The sequence below is a fragment of the Zonotrichia leucophrys genome, chromosome 1, assembly GCF_028769735.1.
Source record: "Zonotrichia leucophrys gambelii isolate GWCS_2022_RI chromosome 1, RI_Zleu_2.0, whole genome shotgun sequence".
In the NCBI taxonomy this organism is placed as follows: domain Eukaryota; kingdom Metazoa; phylum Chordata; class Aves; order Passeriformes; family Passerellidae; genus Zonotrichia; species Zonotrichia leucophrys.
Window position 1 is genome coordinate 94086303 of NC_088169.1, and position 17448 is coordinate 94103750.

Here is a 17448-nt window from a genome sequence, read left to right on the forward strand (position 1 = left end):
AGCTCCCCTGCCCAGCTGCTTGTCTTTGAACTGAGAAGGAACTGGAACATGTTCAAATCTGATGGATGTTCTGGGAAACAGCCAGAGCAGTGTCTTTGCTATCTGAGGGATCCACAAGGTGCTCATGGGATGGGCTTTGCTGTTTCCTGTATTTTGCACTTTCAAGTGAAGCTGTGAGCACTTGCAGAATGAGATTTCCACACTGTGTCAGATCTTCCTGCCTTCTGACTTACTGTCTTGGTTTTGAAAGACAGGTGTCTGCTAAGGAAGGCAGGAGCCTCTCCTGAAATGAAAAATGTAAACCTCCTCCCTTTGAATTGCTATAAATTTTTAATTAGGGGTTTTTAGGCAAAAATATGGGAGCAAGAATAACAGTTCTTTATTAGGGACGAAAATGAAAAAAAAGATAAAATAAACAATGCAGTAAATGAAAACAACACTGGCAGAGTCAGAACACAACCTGACACTCTCTTGGTCAGGGTGTTGGTAGCAGTCCCATTGGAATTGTGGGTGCAGCTCTCCTGGAGTGTCAGGTGTGGTTCTGTTGGAGCAGGGATCCTGTAGAAAGGATGTAGTCTTCCTCTGAAGATCTAGTGGAAGAGGCAGCTGTTCCTCTGGGAAATCCAGTGGAGAAGCCATGCTGGTATTCCAGAATCTCAGGATTATATCTGGGTAGGAATGCTTGGCTCCCCCTCCAGGCAGAGCATCTCACAATGGGATGCTGTAGTTCTTATCAGTCATGCAGTAACAATCAATAGCCATTATCAGCAGATGTCTCCCCTGAGAGAGGATTGGGTGTGGAAAACTGCCCACTGAACAGAAGGCCACTGCCTCACAGATGGCAAATAGAATACAATTTGCTTGGCAATCCAGGACACTGAGAGCTGAGGAAGACAGCCTTGTGGGTGGATGATAGTCATGGGAGCACACAGAGTGCTTGGTGCCTACAGGAATTCTGTAGGACACTCCAGTTTATGCTAATCAGTTGTATTTCCAGGGAAATGAACTGTGAGCCAGAAAGCACAATACTATAGCTCTTGAGATTTAAGGTATTCCTTTTGGGTTTTTTATTGTTTTGTTTTTTTTTTCTATGAGCAGGTAAAAGATCCTGATGAACCAGAATCCAAGAAAAGCAAAGCATCATCTTTACCTGCAGCAGAAGAAAACACTGAAGAGGATGAGACCTTAGAGCTGGATGAGCGTCCTGAGGAAGTAAGATCAGTTTTCTGTGCTGTCTCGGAACTGGTGTATCTAACCCCATTTGCATGGTTTGTATCCTAATGTCATATTTAGTTTGTTTGGGAAAATGTCATAATTCTTGTTCCATAACAACTTCTTCAGCAGCAGTTGCTGCCTCATCTACCTGCAAAACATCAGGAGAAGTATGTGTGCTAAAACACCCACAAATTTGTTCTCCACTGACAGTTTTTCTTTCCTTTCTATTTGAAAAGGACTAGCAAATGTATAAATTTAAGCAGTGCTAATAGATCTCTTTCATTAAACATCCCAGAAGTAAAATAGTTCCTTGCTGGTTTGCAGCTGCTGAGTTCAGTACTGATGCTCAGCTTTTCAGAAACTGAGAGATCAGAGTTGCACTGTAATGAAATATGGTATGAGATTGGATTGCAGAAAGCCATTCCCACTTTTCTGCTGCTGTAGACTTTACTGAATCTGTCTTTCTGGAGTACTGCTCAGATCTCAGGCTGCTTGTAGTTGTGATAGATACCTGACTTGGTTAATTAATTTTACAGCTTCCTCTCCAGAGGATTTCTCTCCCCTTCAATGCCCTGTTTAGGAGTTTCTGTTCTCACCTTCTCTGCCTCTTTTGACTGAGCTCTGCTGCCTCTGTAGCATAAAAAAAAATCTGTTCTGTCTCTTAAATGGATGTGGTTTACCAATAAAATTAAGTTATTCTTCCGCTGAGACCGCCAATGATTATTTTCAGCTGAAATGCAACAAAACACAGGAGATAAGCTTGTAGCTCACACAAATGCTTGTTTTGTCCCTTTATTATCCTTACCAGCTGTTCTGCCAGGACCCTTTAGGTTCATTTCCCCTAGGTTTCTTGAGTTTGCTGGGATCATTTGACCTTTCAGAGCCAAGTTTGTTCCTCTTTCCCTGCAGCGCATCGTGAAGTGCAGCAAGGTGGGATCCATCATGCGGGAAGGGAGGGACCGAGTGGTGACTCTTGGCACAGACAGGATGGGCAAGTTTTTGGCCTGCCATGTGAGTAACGGGGGGCTCTGCTACTGAGCTGTGGAGGAGGCTGGTAGAGAGCCTGGGTACTTTCTGTAAGGGCCAGCCAGGGCTTTCATACCTTTGAATTTGTTTGCTCTGACCCTAGGGAACAGATGCCATTCTGGAAGTGTTCTCTGTCCTTTCCGAAGAGGAAATCCAAAAGAAATTGGAGAAAAAAATGAAGAAAGCAAGGAAAAAAGCCAAGTAAGTAATTTTTTGGATGCTGTCCATATCCAGAAGGCTCTAGAAAAACTCTTCATTGTGTAGCATTACACAGTGGTTGAAAGCTCCAAGCTTCTGGCCATTCTCTTTGCGCTACTTGTTGTATTTTGGGGTTGATCTTTCTGTGCATTCTTGTGCTTGTCTGAGCATCCCTGTTCCCAGAGACTAAGGAAATACCTTTCTTTCTGAATCTTCCCTCTGAAAAAAGGAAGCTAAAGTGTGCAAAGAAATGGATATAAAATGGGTTTTTCAGAGCTGCTCAGCTCTACCTGACATTGGTTTTTATACTGCATCAAAGTAAGGTCTTGGTAGGCAATGCAGGAATGAGAGCTCCATCTGAGAAGTCACAGAGAATCTGATACTTCATTTCCTGTTTTACAGCAGGCAGAGATACAGGTGACAGTTTTCTTAATGGTTACTTTGTGTTAAGTGTCTCTGTGTATCCTGGCACTTAACAGGTGCCTCAGAACAGCCCTTAGGGAGAGGTCTGGCTCCAGAGTAGAAACTAAAGCACAGGGCATCTGTGCAAATCTGGGCATCTGCAAATCTGCAAATGCATTTTGGCAATGGCTGAGAGCTTTTGGTGAGTGATAGGAGATGAGCAGAAACTGGTCTTGCTCTCAAATACAGCTTCTGCTCCCTGTTCTGTATCTGTCTTTGTAATGTGCCTTCTGTTTTGGCTCCAGAGGAGGAGGTTTTTTTTCGGACAGTTTGTGTCTTTAGTAGTCTGCATACTGGTATGAACTTCACTGTCCACCCTTCACTGTCCCTGTTCTTAAATGTGGTTAGCACTGCTGGATAAGAGGGACTCCTAGGGCTCATAGTATTGTATTTTCAGGCTAAGTGGTTTTCTGCAGGCTAAGTGGTTTCCTTATGTTTTCTGTGTTGCTATGTTAATTTGTGTTGGCTGTGCTGGGTCATTTGACTCTCCTCTGTTATCTGTCATTTCCAGACAGAGCTCTGAAGAGGAGCCTGAAAGGAGTGTGGAGCTGAGCCTGCAGGAAGAGATTCAGCGGGTCACTAGTGTCAAAGCTTCTTCTAAAATCAAGTGAGTGGAAAGGCTTTTGTAGAGTCTGATGAGTGGTTATGCAGCTACCTGGAGAGAATTCTGCATGGTTCAGTGCAGGCTGAGGAGGAAGAAGTTTCCTCCTCAACCTATGTTGAGCTTGGAGCTGGAGAGCCTGCCATGATTTCCAGTCCATTCACACCACTCAGTGTGCACTTGCTTGTTGGATGTGCTCTGTCCATATTCCTCTGTCTCAGTTGCTCTTGATAATTGATCCCTGCAACACTTTGTCTTATTACCCCTGTGTACAGCTCTGATTTAATCTAATCAAACAGGTCATATTGCCCCTCTGTACAGCTCTGATTTTATCTAATCAAACAGGTCATTTGACTTGATTCTCTCTCCAAAAGGAGAGCTGAAGATGGTACTGCTGCTCCAGAACAATGTCATTGAATTGTACAACCTGGACCTGTCAGCACAAGTGCCCCAGGCTGTCCGTGTGTCCAGGATAACCATTGGAGGCCACCGCAGTGATGTCAGGACGTTGGCTTTCAGCTCTGACAACATTGCCATTCTCTCAGCAGCTGCAGAGTCCGTGAAGATTTGGAACAGGTACGCGGTGTGGTTGTGTCAGTCTCCCAGAATGGAGGCATGCTGTGTTAAGAAAGGCAGTGATAAGAAAGAGGGGACAGTGGAAATAGATAAAGCAGCAAATGAAGTAAAGGAAGAAAACAGAAAATTATTTTTCTTTTTTTCTTATTAAGGAAACTGAGAAACGATAGATCTTAAATTTCAACAGAAGGTCTAAACATAAAGGTCCTACATAGCAGTTGGGTATAGACTACTTTGCTATGGGTTTTTCTGTTTTTTCATTTTTAATAAGAGGTATTAACTGTTACCCTAAATAAGCCTGTTCTTTAGGGAGCGTGTGGGTTTCTTGACATCTTATCTGAAGGATCTTGTATTAGACTAAGTAGGCTATTGGGTTGATCTAGTGTGTTGTGTTGATGTAGAGTGCTGTCCCAGTGTTTCTTGGGTGGTGTTGATTTCAAGCTCAGTTTCCTCTGAGTACACTATCTTATACTCCATCTCTTCCTGAAATGCTGTTTAAAATGAGGAGCTCTGTTCTTGTTCACAGCAGCAATAGGTCATGATGGTGGACAACACAGTGACATGTTTCTATGGAAAACATTGTTGGCAGTAGGCTGGGTAGTGTTTGGGTCAATAAGATGGTGATGGCTTATCTTCTGACCCCAACTGAAAGACAGCTGTGGGTAGAGGCCACACTGGAGCGTGTCTCTCTGAGCAGGCCAGATTCTGTGGGTAATAAGGGATTTTGGGCTCTCTCTCTGTCCACAGGTCGACCTTGCAGTGCATCCGGACGATGGAGTGTGAGTACGCGCTCTGCTCGCTCTTTGTCCCCGGGGATCGCCAGGTCATCCTTGGGACCAAGGTAAGGAGTGGTTCTCTGACTCCACACTGCCCAGGGCTGGGAATGTTTTAGGAAAGTGTCACTAAGGCAGCCTCACAGAAAATGCATTGCCTGTCCTGATCTGGAGCACTGCTCTGTTCCCAGAATCGTTACAGAACTCCTGTGGCTTGAGGTGGGAAGCAGAGTAGAGCTTTGGGAAGGCTGTGATGGAGATCAGTGTGTAACAGCCACCTAATGAAGCTGGCTGCTGGGGGCATGGGTGGCAGGGAGCTCTTCTGCCAGGAGCTGTCATGAGTTGTGAGCAGAGGCTGATTCTTTTCTGTGATGTCTTTCTCCCCAGACAGGGAAGCTGCAGCTGTATGACCTGGCTTCTGGCAGTCTCATAGAGACACTTGATGCTCACGACGGGGCAGTGTGGTCTATTGCTCTTTCACCAGACCAGGTAATCACCCTTAAAAGTATCATCTACACATCTTTTCATGTAACTCTTTTCTATAGTGCTGTGTTTGCACCATGGAATTCGTTTTGCACTGCATGCTTTGTTCCATGGAAACATGGAACCCCTCATCTTGGAAGATGCAGCTGATAGTGTCTAATAACTTTCTAGTGGAATCAAAACCATAGCAAGAAATAATCTGCCCAAAATTCATCCACCCTACAGATGAAAACATATGGGATGGATTTTACCCTCCTTCTAAATGTAAAATGTTGAACTGCTGTTCCTTTAGAAGGCTCTGTTGTAGGGTGGTGGTCAGGTGTGTGTTATCCAGTAGCAGTAAGAGTCTCAAGCTGGTCACAAATCAAAAGCATATTGTTACCTGCAGCTGAGATGACTGCTTTCCATCCCAAAGTTTCAATACAGGTTTTGTTTTACATTTAGGGTCTTTGTCTTAGACCTCCAAAATAAGCTAGAGTTTTTGAAATTGTTTTTGTTGCTCAGGCATTGTGTGCTCTAACCAGAGCAAATGCTCTTGGTGGTGTCCACTTAATCATTAATGGTGTAGGGATGTGGGGCGTTTCAAAACCTCCTCTGTGTTGGCAGTTCCTTGGTGTAGGCTTTCTCTGGGTGATAGGAACTAGTTTCACAGCAACTTTCTTGTTTTCCCCTACAGCATGGCTTTGTGACAGGAGGTGCTGATAAATGTGTCAAGTTCTGGGAGTTTGAGCTTGTGAAGGATGAGAGCAGTGTTCAGAAAAGGTGAGAAGATAAACCTTGTGCCATTGTTGATGATGGGTGCTTTGGCTTCTGCTGTGCACTGCAAGAACTGCCCATGACATCAGTGTGGAGCACATGGAGGAGAGTGTGGGCTCAGTGCAGTTTTGTGGAGACCTGAGCTTAGCTGGAGGAGGTCACTTGCCTCATTCTGATCCCTCTTTGTGTGTGTGAGTTTAGTGTCTAATCAGGGCCTGCAGATCATTACTGCAGATGTAGCACTGAAGTTCATCTGCCACCAGAGCCTGCTTATTTCCAGTCCTGTCATAGTGAGGAATGATGTGCTGCATGGTAGAATTCACTTCCATTCCCAGGGTGCAGTGTGGGACTTGTATCCATTTCTCTTCCTGGTTTGTTTGCTTGGGTTACCAGTTGTTTTTCCCTCTTGCTGCCAGGCTCTCCATGAAGCACGTGCGGGTGTTGCAGCTGGATGAGGACGTCCTCTGTGTGCGCTACAGCCCCAACCAGAAGCTGCTGGCTGTCTCCCTGCTGGACTGCACCGTCAAGGTTTTCTACGTTGACACGCTTAAGGTGCCTGACCAAACAGGGTGTGAGGCTGTGCAGGAAGGGATGTAACTGTAACCTGCAGGAATACAAAGGAAAAGTGTTTGTTTTATGTGGGACATGCATTCTCCTTCAGGGGCCTGTTTGCTGGCAAGCCTGACAGAACCATGGTTGTTCCACTGTGGGAACTGGGAGATCCATTTTTTATTTGAAAAGTGTTCTGAGCCTGCGGGTGGCAAGGTTCATTCTAAACCCTGCAGATGTGGTGGTACTCCAGATCTGTCAGGCACTGTGAAGGTGGGGGATGAATGTGCCTCATGTGGTGTTAAATAGGGCATGGCAGAGGCAAAGCCTGTGGGAGGAGAACCTTTCTTGTGAGCAGTGTGTGGTGGATTTGTGAGCTGTGTATTAACATGTGAATGTTATGGAGTGACACAGGACAGGTTGGTGCTGGCAGTTATGTGCAGAGAAACAGAAATGAACTCCATTGACACTGGTGATTGGCACCAGAGTTAGCTGGAGGGAAACAGAGCTAGTTCAGCTTGCTTGGCTGCTTCCACCTTCTCAGTTCTAGCCTCATGACCCTGCTGCTAACAGTGTTCAGGGCAAGAAGGAAAGTGGAGCAGTGCTAGAAAAACAGCTCCTGAGGCAGAGCAGAAGTAGCCTGGAGCTTGAGATTTGCACGCCTCTCTACCCAGCATGTCTAACTGAGTCATCTTTCTTCTGCTTCAGTTTTTCCTTTCTCTGTATGGACACAAGCTGCCAGTGCTGTGTATGGACATCTGCTATGTAAGTATCATTAGGGCTGTGCAACTTGGGACTGTGGTAATATGGATGGTGATATGCCAGCCTCTGCTGGCATCAAGGCTTCTAGGATAAAGCTTTCTTATCACCTCCTCACTCCTGACTTAGCAGTTTCTGGGTGGGACTCAGCAAGCCCCTTCTTATTCTGCAGTCCTGTGCTCACTGGAAGGGGTGTCAGAGTTGGGGTCATGACAGAACTGACCCTGGGGCATTTTGTGAGTGAGTGGAAATCAAAATGCTGTGAGAGTCCCTTGCACTCATTGTAACTGGTACAGCCTGCTTTCTGCTGAAGTTGCTGTGTGAGGGGAGCCTGAATTGTGAGTGGGAGCAGAGGGCAGGTGCTGAGAGGAAGCAGCCTCTTTGTGCCTGTTCATTCTTGGGCTGCATCTTGCTCTGAGGTGTCTTTGGAATGAGGCTCATTGGAAGCCAAGAAGAATGTCAGGATATAGCCAAATGCTGCAGAGGGTCACAGGGGGGCCACAGTGCTGTCAGTGTGCTGTGCCAGTGCCAGAGCAGGGGCCACTGGGAAGGAGGTGGAGGGATCAGGGGGCCACATTTCAGGGGTCAGATGTCTGCCTACTTAGTGCAGAGTCACTGGGGCAGCAGCAGTTCCTCGTGGGGCTGCCAGCCAGCTCCCCACATCCCCCTGTCTCTTTGTTGCTCTCTAGGATGGGACTCTAATTGCAACTGGCTCTGCTGACAGGAATGTGAAGATTTGGGGCTTGGATTTTGGGGACTGTCACCGTTCTCTCTTTGCCCATGATGACAGGTTAGTCAAATCCTACAACATCTTTGGACTGTGGACTTGTCTCCAAGGAGTTGTGATCCAGCAATAATCTTTTTATCCAGCATAGACAGGGGGAGTTCTGCAGTGTTCCCCAAGTGGGTAAATTTGAGCCTTTTTCTCTTCCAGTGTGATGTATCTGCAGTTTGTGCCCAAATCCCATCTCTTCTTCACAGCTGGAAAGGACAACAAGATTAAGCAGTGGGATGCAGATAAATTTGAGCATATCCAGACACTGGAGGTAGGAAGTTTTGGAGTCTGTTGAAAGGAAGCATTATCCCTGCATGAGCAGAATTTTCCTCAAGGGTGTAAGTTGGGTGATGTTGATGTCATAGCTCTTCTGTCCTCTGTGCAGGGGCATCACCAGGAGGTTTGGTGTTTGGCACTCAGTCCCAATGGAGACTATGTGGTGTCAGCATCCCATGACAAGTCCCTGCGCCTCTGGGAAAGGACAAGGGAGCCACTGATTCTGGAAGAGGAGAGAGAGATGGTGAGAGTTGCATCTTTCCTACCAAAACCAACTTCCAGACCTTTTTTTTCCTTGGTCTTCAGCATGTCCGTTGCTTACAGTCTTTGACATTCTCTTGTGTGCCTTTCAGCATGAGTGTGTTTGGGAGGCAGTTCAGCAGGTGGCTGATGGGGAGGGATGAAGAGCACGGCTCCTGTTAAATGCAGTTTGTCCCTTTTCCAGCTGTGAGAGGTTCCTCCTGTCTCAGTAGCTGGTGCCAGAGCTCAGGGATGCTGGAAGAAGCTCCTTCTATATCATTTGAGCATGTTTTGGGAGGAATCATAAATTCAGAAAGACTTCAGTAGGAGGGAAAGTCTGGAGGTCTCTCATCCAACCCTTTGCTCACTGCAGGATGATCTTAATGCTATACCAGACTGCTTAGAGACTTGCCTTCATACACTGACATCTCCAAGGAAATAGATTTTCCATTCTGTCTGAGCACCTGTTCCAGTATTGAGCCACCACTAGGGTTGGCCACCGCTAGGGTTGGGATGTGTTTGTTTCATGTATCCAATCAGAGGTTCCCTGGGAACAATTTGTAACTCTATCTTTTTGCTGGATCCCTCAGAGAAGCCTGTTTCTGTCACTCCTTTCTAATGCAGTTCTTAAACCACAATGAGGGAGGAGGAGGCAGAAATGCAGAAGCAGGAATGGATGAGAAACCTGCAATAGATATTTGGGTTTTTTTAACAAACAAGAGCTGACCTAGATGCTGTACCTTGATGTCCTGTATTTGGTAAAAGGAGAGACAGAGACAGCTCTTTTCCAGATTCCAGAAAAGTGTGTTTTGGGTCAAGTTTGAATAGCAAGGTAGGCATGAACCCATGAGTAGTGAAGTATGCATAACATAGTTGGTGCCCTTTCATGTGAGAGGTGGCAGACCAGAGACTCTTTCCTTCTGCAGCCCAGGACAACCCTGGGACTTCTCTAGATTTGTTCCCTCTGTGTTTTGTGGCTGGTGAAAGGTGTGGTGCTGAACTGTGGTGTCTGTCTCAGCTTGGTGGGATCCTGAAGGGCTGTTCCTGCACCCAGAGCAGAGACCTGGATTTCTTTCTCTGTGGGAGATTCTGGAGTTCAGTGTGGGGTTGGGACCAGGGACAAATGGACATTTTGCCACTGGCATTGTTGGACTCTGCTGATTGGTCCTGGTTTTGCAATGGGCTGCATGAAGCCCTCCAGGTTGTCTTGCTCAAATAGTCTGGAAGGGACTTGCACCCTTGCCTTACTCACTGCTGTAATATGTTGTGTTCTCATCCTCTGTAGCAACGAGAAGCTGAATATGAAGAGAGTGTGGCAAAGGAAGAGCAGCCTGTGGTGAGTTGCACGATCTGAATGTGTGTCAGTCTGATTGTACAAACTCTGGAAAAACTGTTTCTGTAAGAGGCATGGAAGAGGTATCAGGGAGAAAGGAACCTTTTCTTGCTTTGAGGCAGTGCAGGGGGGAAGGGAGTGCTGAAGCTGTGGCTGCTGTGTGGTGCTGTGGAAGGATGGAAGTGCAGCTCTGTATTTTGTATTTTGCAGGTGGCTGGAGAGAGGCAAGGAGAGACAGGGCTGGCAGGAAAGAAGACCATTGAAACCATCAAAGCGGTAAGGTGCTGCAGCTCTGCCAGCGTGGCTTTGTGCCTTGCCAGTCCCTCAAGGGGTCTCTCATGGGGTCATAGCATCAGTTTGGAGAGTAACCTGTGCTGTCACATAGGGGCAGGTTGCTCTTGCATGCACAGGCATGCTGTCCTGCCCAGAAGCCAGCAGGGAGGGTTTTGACTCCGGAGAGTCACATACCAGGAATTCTTTCATCCTGAGAGGAATGAGGTGTGGGGTTCCTGCAGCTCCTTGTCACGTGTGGGACAGACAGAGCTGCCCTTGCCCTCTGGAGCATCCCAAAGGAGCAAAAGGCAGCTGGGATGTTCTCAAGGCATTAGGGCTCTCCCTGAAGGGCTGTGCAGTCCAGTGGGGTTCTGTGGAAGGAGGAAATCTATTGTGGTGCTTGATGTGGGAGATCTACTGGGAAGGTGTGGGGTGGGTAATTCCATGGCTGCAGATTTCAATGGTTTGGTGATTTTCAGAGGAAATCCTTCATCTGAATAGTCAAAATGGCCTGACCCTGGCTTGTGCCCCAAAGGGACACTGCTTGGGGTGATGGTCAAAGCAGCACCTGAAGCTGCAGCAGAGAGCACCCAGGGCACTGGGGGAATGTGGATGGAGTGTGACATCTTCAGGACATGACTTGTGTGTTCAGGGCAATGGTGCAGTCTGGAGTAGAGGTTAGCAGGGGATGCCATGTGGTGCTCTGTGTCAGCACCTCTGCTCCCACCTCCATTTGTCCAGCTGAGCTTTGTCCTGGCTTGTCTGGTGTCACTGATGTGCTGTTCTTGTGCTGCACAGGCTGAGAGGATCATGGAAGCTATTGAGCTGTACAGAGAAGAGACTGCAAAACTAAAGGAGCACAATGCCATATGCAAAGCTGCAGGAAAAGAGGTAAAAGACTGAGGGATGTAAAAATCCCAGGGTGTGTTGGGTGTATCCTTCCAGCTCAGGTGGAAAGGCTTAGCATGCAGATAAAGTGAGGACAGCTGAAAACAACAGACATTTGCTCAAATCTTTTGGAGAACTAAATGGCACCATGCTCTGGGGCATAATTAGGGGTTCTCTCCAGTGATCTTTATGCCTAAAGTCATAGCAGTCTAAAACATAAGTTTTGTCCCTGGAGAGTGTGCTGCTGCAGGTTCATCCTCAAGCCTCAACTTTACCTTCATCTCAACACTCCTTGCTGAATAAGGGGCTGTCATAGAAATGGGAAAAGTGACAAGAAGTGGAAGGAAATTCATCCATGTTAGTCATATATGTCTGATGGCTTCACATGAGGCCTTCAGAAACATTTTGGGGAGGGTGAAGGTGTGGGAATTGCAGGAAGACACTCAGTAAAAGCTCTCTTCTACTGTGGGTAAAAGTTTGCTCTGAATATGCATTTATATTTACACACCTGCCTCATTCTAACCCATTCTGTGTCTCCAGGTTCCCTTCCCTGTCAATCCCATTCTCCGTGCCTATGGAAATATTACAGTAAGTGGAATGCCCAGGCCACAGGCTGTGCTCCATTCTCAGCTGGAGTGGGGCTGCTTGATTTGCTGGCTGAACCAATATGCTGGGTTGCTGTGGGGCAGGACTGCTTAGTTCAGCTTTTGTTGCTTGTGCAAAGTGAACATAATTTAGGGTTTTCATGTTGATTTTTTTGGGTTTTTGTTTGTTTGTTTGGAATTTTTTTGTTATTTTTTAGTATCATGCATGTGTATTACAAAGGTTTAACCCTGTCAAGGTTAAACAACCCTAATGTTGTAAACAACCCTGTAAACCCATGACTTTATGATGTTCCTTGTCATGAGCCAGGGCTTTACAGTCTCCTCCAAGATACAGGAAAGCTAGTTCAAACCTTTCCCAGGTTTATTTATGTGGTGTTGCTACAATTACTGTTTCTGTTTCTATTCCTGCTGAGTTGACATTGAGAAAATTCTGAATGGAAGTTGAATGCCTGGGTAATGCAGGATAGAGCTGGTGCCCTTATTCATTCATGTCATTTTACTACTCAACAGTTTTCACGAAATTCTGTGGATTTTTGACATATTACAAAATACACAGACAGGAATGCATGGATTTAATTGATAAGTAAAAATCCACTACTTTGAGTAGATTAGTTTTTGTTTTTCTGGCTTATTCCAATGTGCACTCCCAAACTGTTTTTGAAGTACCTTTAGGAAGATTCTTGTTTTTTCTCTCTCCCCTTTTCATGCAATCATACAGTGGTTTGGGTTGGATGGGACCTTCAAGATCATCTGGTTCCAACCTCTCTGCTCTGGGCAGGGACACCTCCCACTAGACCAGATTGCTCAGAGCTGAATGTCAGTGCCAGGTGCAACAGCCTTTGTCTTCCTTCTAATTACCTGTAACCATCTTGCAAGAGCCCTTCTGTCCCTTCCTCCATGATTATAGGTCTATTTAATTATAAGTTGGATAGACTTAACAGAAGGGAATGAAATCCTATGATTTAGTAGTTAGAGGCACTTTTCTTTCCCAATTCCCAGCTCTGCTCTGGAAATCTTTTCCCATCTGCCAAACGCTTCCAGCAGATAAACAGGAGTAGTAGGAATTAAGTCTGGGAGATGAGTTTGTATGAAGTTTTTATATACAATTTGTTTTAACAAGCTTTTTTCCAATTTGTACAAGATTCATTGACATAAATTGAGATGACTTAGCTGATGAAATATAAATTAGATTTTTCACAATATTCTTCACCAGTGTAGAGTGTCCTGAGAAAGCTGAGGGAGAACTTCTTAGAGTGGCAGCTGATTGAAGCTGAAAGGGTTTCCTCTGTGTTGTATTCAGCTTGATGTGTCTGTCTCACAACATGAGATGGTGTGTTTTTAACTGTGTGAAGTGGACTTTAGGGCATGTTGGTCCTGGAATGTTTCTTATTAAGCAGGGCTGTTGTCTTTTCTCTGTTGCAGCCTTCTGCCTATGTGCTGGAAGTTTTCAAGAAGGTCAAGTCGAGGTGTGTCCCAGGAGCTTCATTGCTGAACACATTTGTGACTCAGTGTTGGGTTTCTAGGCCAGGACTGGCTGGGCTCCTTGAGTGGTCTCATGCAAGGAATGGGCAGTGCTAGAGAGTCTGGAGTCGACTGTTTCCAGCAGCCTCTTTTGGAACATGCATGGAACTGGGGAACGGGAAGTGTGGGCTGAAGCTTCTGGATGTGGGTTGGCTGCTTGGAGCTGTGCTTGTATGTGGGGAGCAGTTTGGGGATGCTGAGGAGGGAAGGCTGTGTGTCTGCTCCCTGTGCCACAAGATGCCTGGGCTGTGCAGATGCAGGACATCTGGTGCAGATGTGGGCACTCATGGAGCAGCTGTGAGAAATGCTTAGCCTAGCTGAGTACCAAAACCCACCTATGTGGGTGTGTTTCCTGCTCATCTGTGGCAGTGTACTGGCTGAGACTAATGCTCGTGTCCCTTTGCTTTTTCCCTCAGTGAGCTGGAAGAGTCTCTCCTGGTGCTGCCTTTCTCCTATGTCCCTGACCTGCTCAGACTTTTCAATGAATATATTCAGCAGGGCTCAGATGTTGAGCTTCTGTGCCGAGCTCTCCTCTTCCTGCTCAAGTGAGTCCTTTATCTGCCCAGACTGTATTTGGGCTTTCTTCTGAGTCTCTGGGCCTGAAACTCTTGGGAAGCATCCTTGGGAATAAACACCTGGTCTGTGCAGGAGATAAGGAATCTCTGCAGCCCACAGTGAATGGTGTGTGGGAATGAACTGCTTGGGTGCAGAGTGCTGACATGCCTGGATGGGGATGCCGGTCCTGGTGGCCCAGTTCTCACTGGGATGAGAAGACCCCACATGAAGCCTGATGAGGCACTTTTGGTGGCACAGAGTCACTCTAGAGCCTGTGTTCTCAGAAAGACCTCCCCCCTGAACCACTGTTAAACTTGAGAAAACAGCTTTTCCAGATGAATTTGTCCATGCCTGTCCATGTCCAGTGTCTGGGGAAGATTGATTAAAAAAACCCTGTATGTCCAGAACATACAGAGGCTCAGGAGAGGGCCTTTGTGATGTTTCTAATAACAGTGCTGCAATACACTGTCTGCTTTGTTCCCAGGATACATTTTGGGCAGATCACAAGCAACCAGATGCTGGTGGCAGTGATAGAAAATCTGAAGAAAACCACCATCTCCAGAGTCAGTGAGGCCCGGGTGAGTGTTGCACCCTCCCTTTTTCCAGGATGTAGAATAATGGGATGAGCCAATGTTTGTGAGCATGAGTTGTCTGTGGTGTCCAGTGGGGAAGTTGTTTGGGGATCTGAGCTCATTTAAACCATCCTCTTTTGCAAATAGGCTGCCTTTTTCTTATGTTCCTCCTCATGTGAGAGTAGTCCAGTGGTGAGCTTATACTTGTGCTCCCTGCCTCATTTGCACTTGGTTTCCTGATACATGTGCTTGGATCTTGGCTCACTAGTTTCTAAATATGTGGGAGGTAAAGTAACTCCCTGCTTCTCTTGGGCTTTTCTGTGGGCTGCTGCCTCAATGCAGACTCTGCATTTTCCTAGAGGAAGCTTCAGAACCTGCCAGCAACTTGTCTTCAGAAAATGTGGTGGATTATGGGTGCTTTTAAGAGAGGACTGTGGGGAACTGAGTGCAGAACCGGCTGCTCTCCTGGTCAGATGAAGTTCACATTTAAACTAATGTTGCTTTCTTTAAATCTGTGGATTATCTTCTTTTCATAATCTCTTAGTAGAGGGTGGCCAGTGCAGGACTCTCTGCACCCTAGCTAGCTTGGGATGTGCCTCACAGTGTGGCGCTGGTCTGTCTCTGCAGGATGTGCTGGGATTCAACATGGCAGGGCTCCAGTTCCTGAAGAGGGAGATTGAGGCCAAGGAGGAGGTGACATTTTTTGCTGATGCTACTGAACGTTTTGAGGAGAAGAAAAGAAAAAGGAAGAAGAAAGAAAAGATGGTTCTTGCAATGCTCTAGCATTTGCTGCCCAAGACCTGGAGCACCTGGATGGACTCATGTAACCTCACTGCTGACCATGGAAGTGTTCTTGTGGCTGAACATCTGTGATGATGTCCCCTGGCTGGGACAAAGTCTGTCCCCTCCACACGTGGTGTAACCCAGCATGTAAACCCAACTCAGAATGGTTGTCTGTGAGATGGACTGTCTCCAGTCTGCTGCAGATGGATGCCTTTGGACTCTTTCTGAGGCAGCTGTCAAAGGCATGTGTTCTTCCTCTAGTGGAATGCCTATTAGAAATGGAGTTGATTTATTCTGGGATCAGCTCATTCTGGCAGTGTTGATTCGATGAAATCCAGCACAGGACTGCTGATGAGACCATGCCTTTATCCAGGATTAAGAGTCTTTGGCAAGACTTGTCACTGACACCTGCTGGTGGCTTGTGGCCTGTGGGAAAAGCTCTGTGGTTTCTGCTGAAGTGTGAGGACTTGAGGTACTGCTACTCACTCTTTAGTGGGACAGGGACAAACATGGCTGCATTCTATTAAAGGCATATTTATATTTGCTTTGTGAGACAATTTTGTTCATAGTCTTTTGTCCTGGTATTTCCTTTGTAAATCCTCAGTTGCTTTGGCCTGTGTGTCTGTTTTCAAAGGATTTTTTTACAGAGAATAAAATCAGTGGGAGCAAATGAAAGGCCTGCCATCCCAGATTGTGTTTTTCTGGAGAGCTGGCAGACAAGTGTGAGAAGCCTGGATTGTTTGCCTTTTACTTGCTCCAGGCTTTAGAAATTGCACTGATTGGTTGCAATGTTGTACTTGTCCTGTGTCAGATAAAATGATTTATTTTCACAGTGGGGGTAGTGGGGCAGAATGGAGTGAACAAGTCTCTGCTGCTGTTGTTATTAATTTATAGCACGTGCTGTGTTTTTTTACCAATTGCCAAGTCTCACTGGTTTGGGGGATGTGGTGGGGGCTGCTTCCAGATACTTTGCTGAGTGTCGGGCTCACATGTCTGACTTGGGTATTCAAAGCTGAACTTCTGACTTCAGTTTCATGTGGATTTTTAGTCGCATCCCAGTTGTGGCTGACTGCTGTCTTTGTCTCAGGTTGTCTATTACTAGCAATTATGCAAAAGGCCAGCAGTTCAGCTGGTCATTCTCCAGGCAGCACCTCAGGTGTAACAACCATACCTTGGCTGTTCATAAGTGACTTTGTCAGGGGATGGTTGTTCACTTGCCTCTTCAGAGTCTGAGTGATTCACAGGAGCACATTGTGCTCCGTTTCCAGGTGGTTCTCACTCTGTAAAAATGGCAGCCTTCATACAGCTCTGCCAGTTGTTTCACTTGAATCACAAGTTTCATCCATATCTGGACAAATATGAAATTAGAATTATAGAGGCATCTGGAAACAGCTGCATTCAGACGTCTCTCTATCCTGACTTAGGCTGTTCTATTTCATTTTATTCTGTTCTTTTCCTTTGCTACTCCCAAAATAGACCCTCCTAAGAGGGATTACTTGGAGGAAGAGGAGACACTGTAGGATGATACATTTTGTTGGTAAAGTCAGTTGACATCTGTTATCCACATTACCTGCTGCTGAAATGGGCCAGCCCGCTGGAAAAACAAGTGTTACAGATGGAGAGCTGGCTTGTGACACCACAGTGCACCCTCAGCTGAGGTGACTGAGGACAGAGAGGCCAAAACTGGGCACCAAAAGGGGAAGGCTGGCTGTGCCTCTGTTTACCTTAATGTCAGGGAAACAGATGTTATGGATGCTGTATTATGAACTGCTGTTTGATGATCCCCTGGGAGGCCTGGAAGAAAAATTCATGGCTATGGGCACGTGAACTCAGGGACTGATGGAAAGTATGTAAATGGTGATACAGAAGAGTAGCTTGGGATGCAGAGTCATCTTATAATGACTCAGATATCCTCTGATCTGAGTTGGAAGAGGTGGAATTCCTACACTTTTGTCTCTGCTGTCACTGGTGTTAGGGAAGAATCCTTGGAGAAAACATCTTTTAGGTGTTGAAAAGTTGTCTCTCCCTAGCTGCTGACACAGGCTGCCTTCTTGAAGTTTCCCTCTGGTTCTCTGATTTTCATCACTTGTGGTGGGTCTGTACTAATGCAGTACTTGGGTGGCTACTGACAGAGGCCAGCATGTGCTTTAAATGGAAGAGGTCTGTCCTGTGCCAACAGTCCTCTGATAGGAATTCTAATATCCTTAGGACAATTTGCCCTTTCTTGGG

At 46.2% G+C, this 17448-nt stretch overlaps 1 protein-coding gene across 1 annotated transcript in view; it reads left to right on the forward strand.

Moving 5' to 3' along the window:
* The window catches only part of WDR3 (WD repeat domain 3), a 19549-nt gene extending 3770 nt beyond the window's left edge, over positions 1-15779 (forward strand). Inside the window, exons 6-26 of the mRNA XM_064722960.1 lie at positions 1099-1212; positions 2125-2226; positions 2345-2442; positions 3413-3508; positions 3848-4078; positions 4826-4919; positions 5239-5340; positions 6011-6096; positions 6507-6642; positions 7348-7404; positions 8088-8188; positions 8333-8444; positions 8559-8693; positions 9975-10025; positions 10233-10298; positions 11094-11186; positions 11724-11771; positions 13211-13254; positions 13726-13854; positions 14349-14442; positions 15064-15779. Of these exons, the coding sequence (XP_064579030.1) occupies positions 1099-1212; positions 2125-2226; positions 2345-2442; positions 3413-3508; positions 3848-4078; positions 4826-4919; positions 5239-5340; positions 6011-6096; positions 6507-6642; positions 7348-7404; positions 8088-8188; positions 8333-8444; positions 8559-8693; positions 9975-10025; positions 10233-10298; positions 11094-11186; positions 11724-11771; positions 13211-13254; positions 13726-13854; positions 14349-14442; positions 15064-15219 (2145 nt within the window). The 3' untranslated portion in view covers positions 15220-15779. The remainder of the gene's footprint in view (positions 1-1098; positions 1213-2124; positions 2227-2344; positions 2443-3412; positions 3509-3847; positions 4079-4825; positions 4920-5238; positions 5341-6010; positions 6097-6506; positions 6643-7347; positions 7405-8087; positions 8189-8332; positions 8445-8558; positions 8694-9974; positions 10026-10232; positions 10299-11093; positions 11187-11723; positions 11772-13210; positions 13255-13725; positions 13855-14348; positions 14443-15063) is intronic.
* Positions 15780-17448: the final 1669 nt, after the last annotated feature.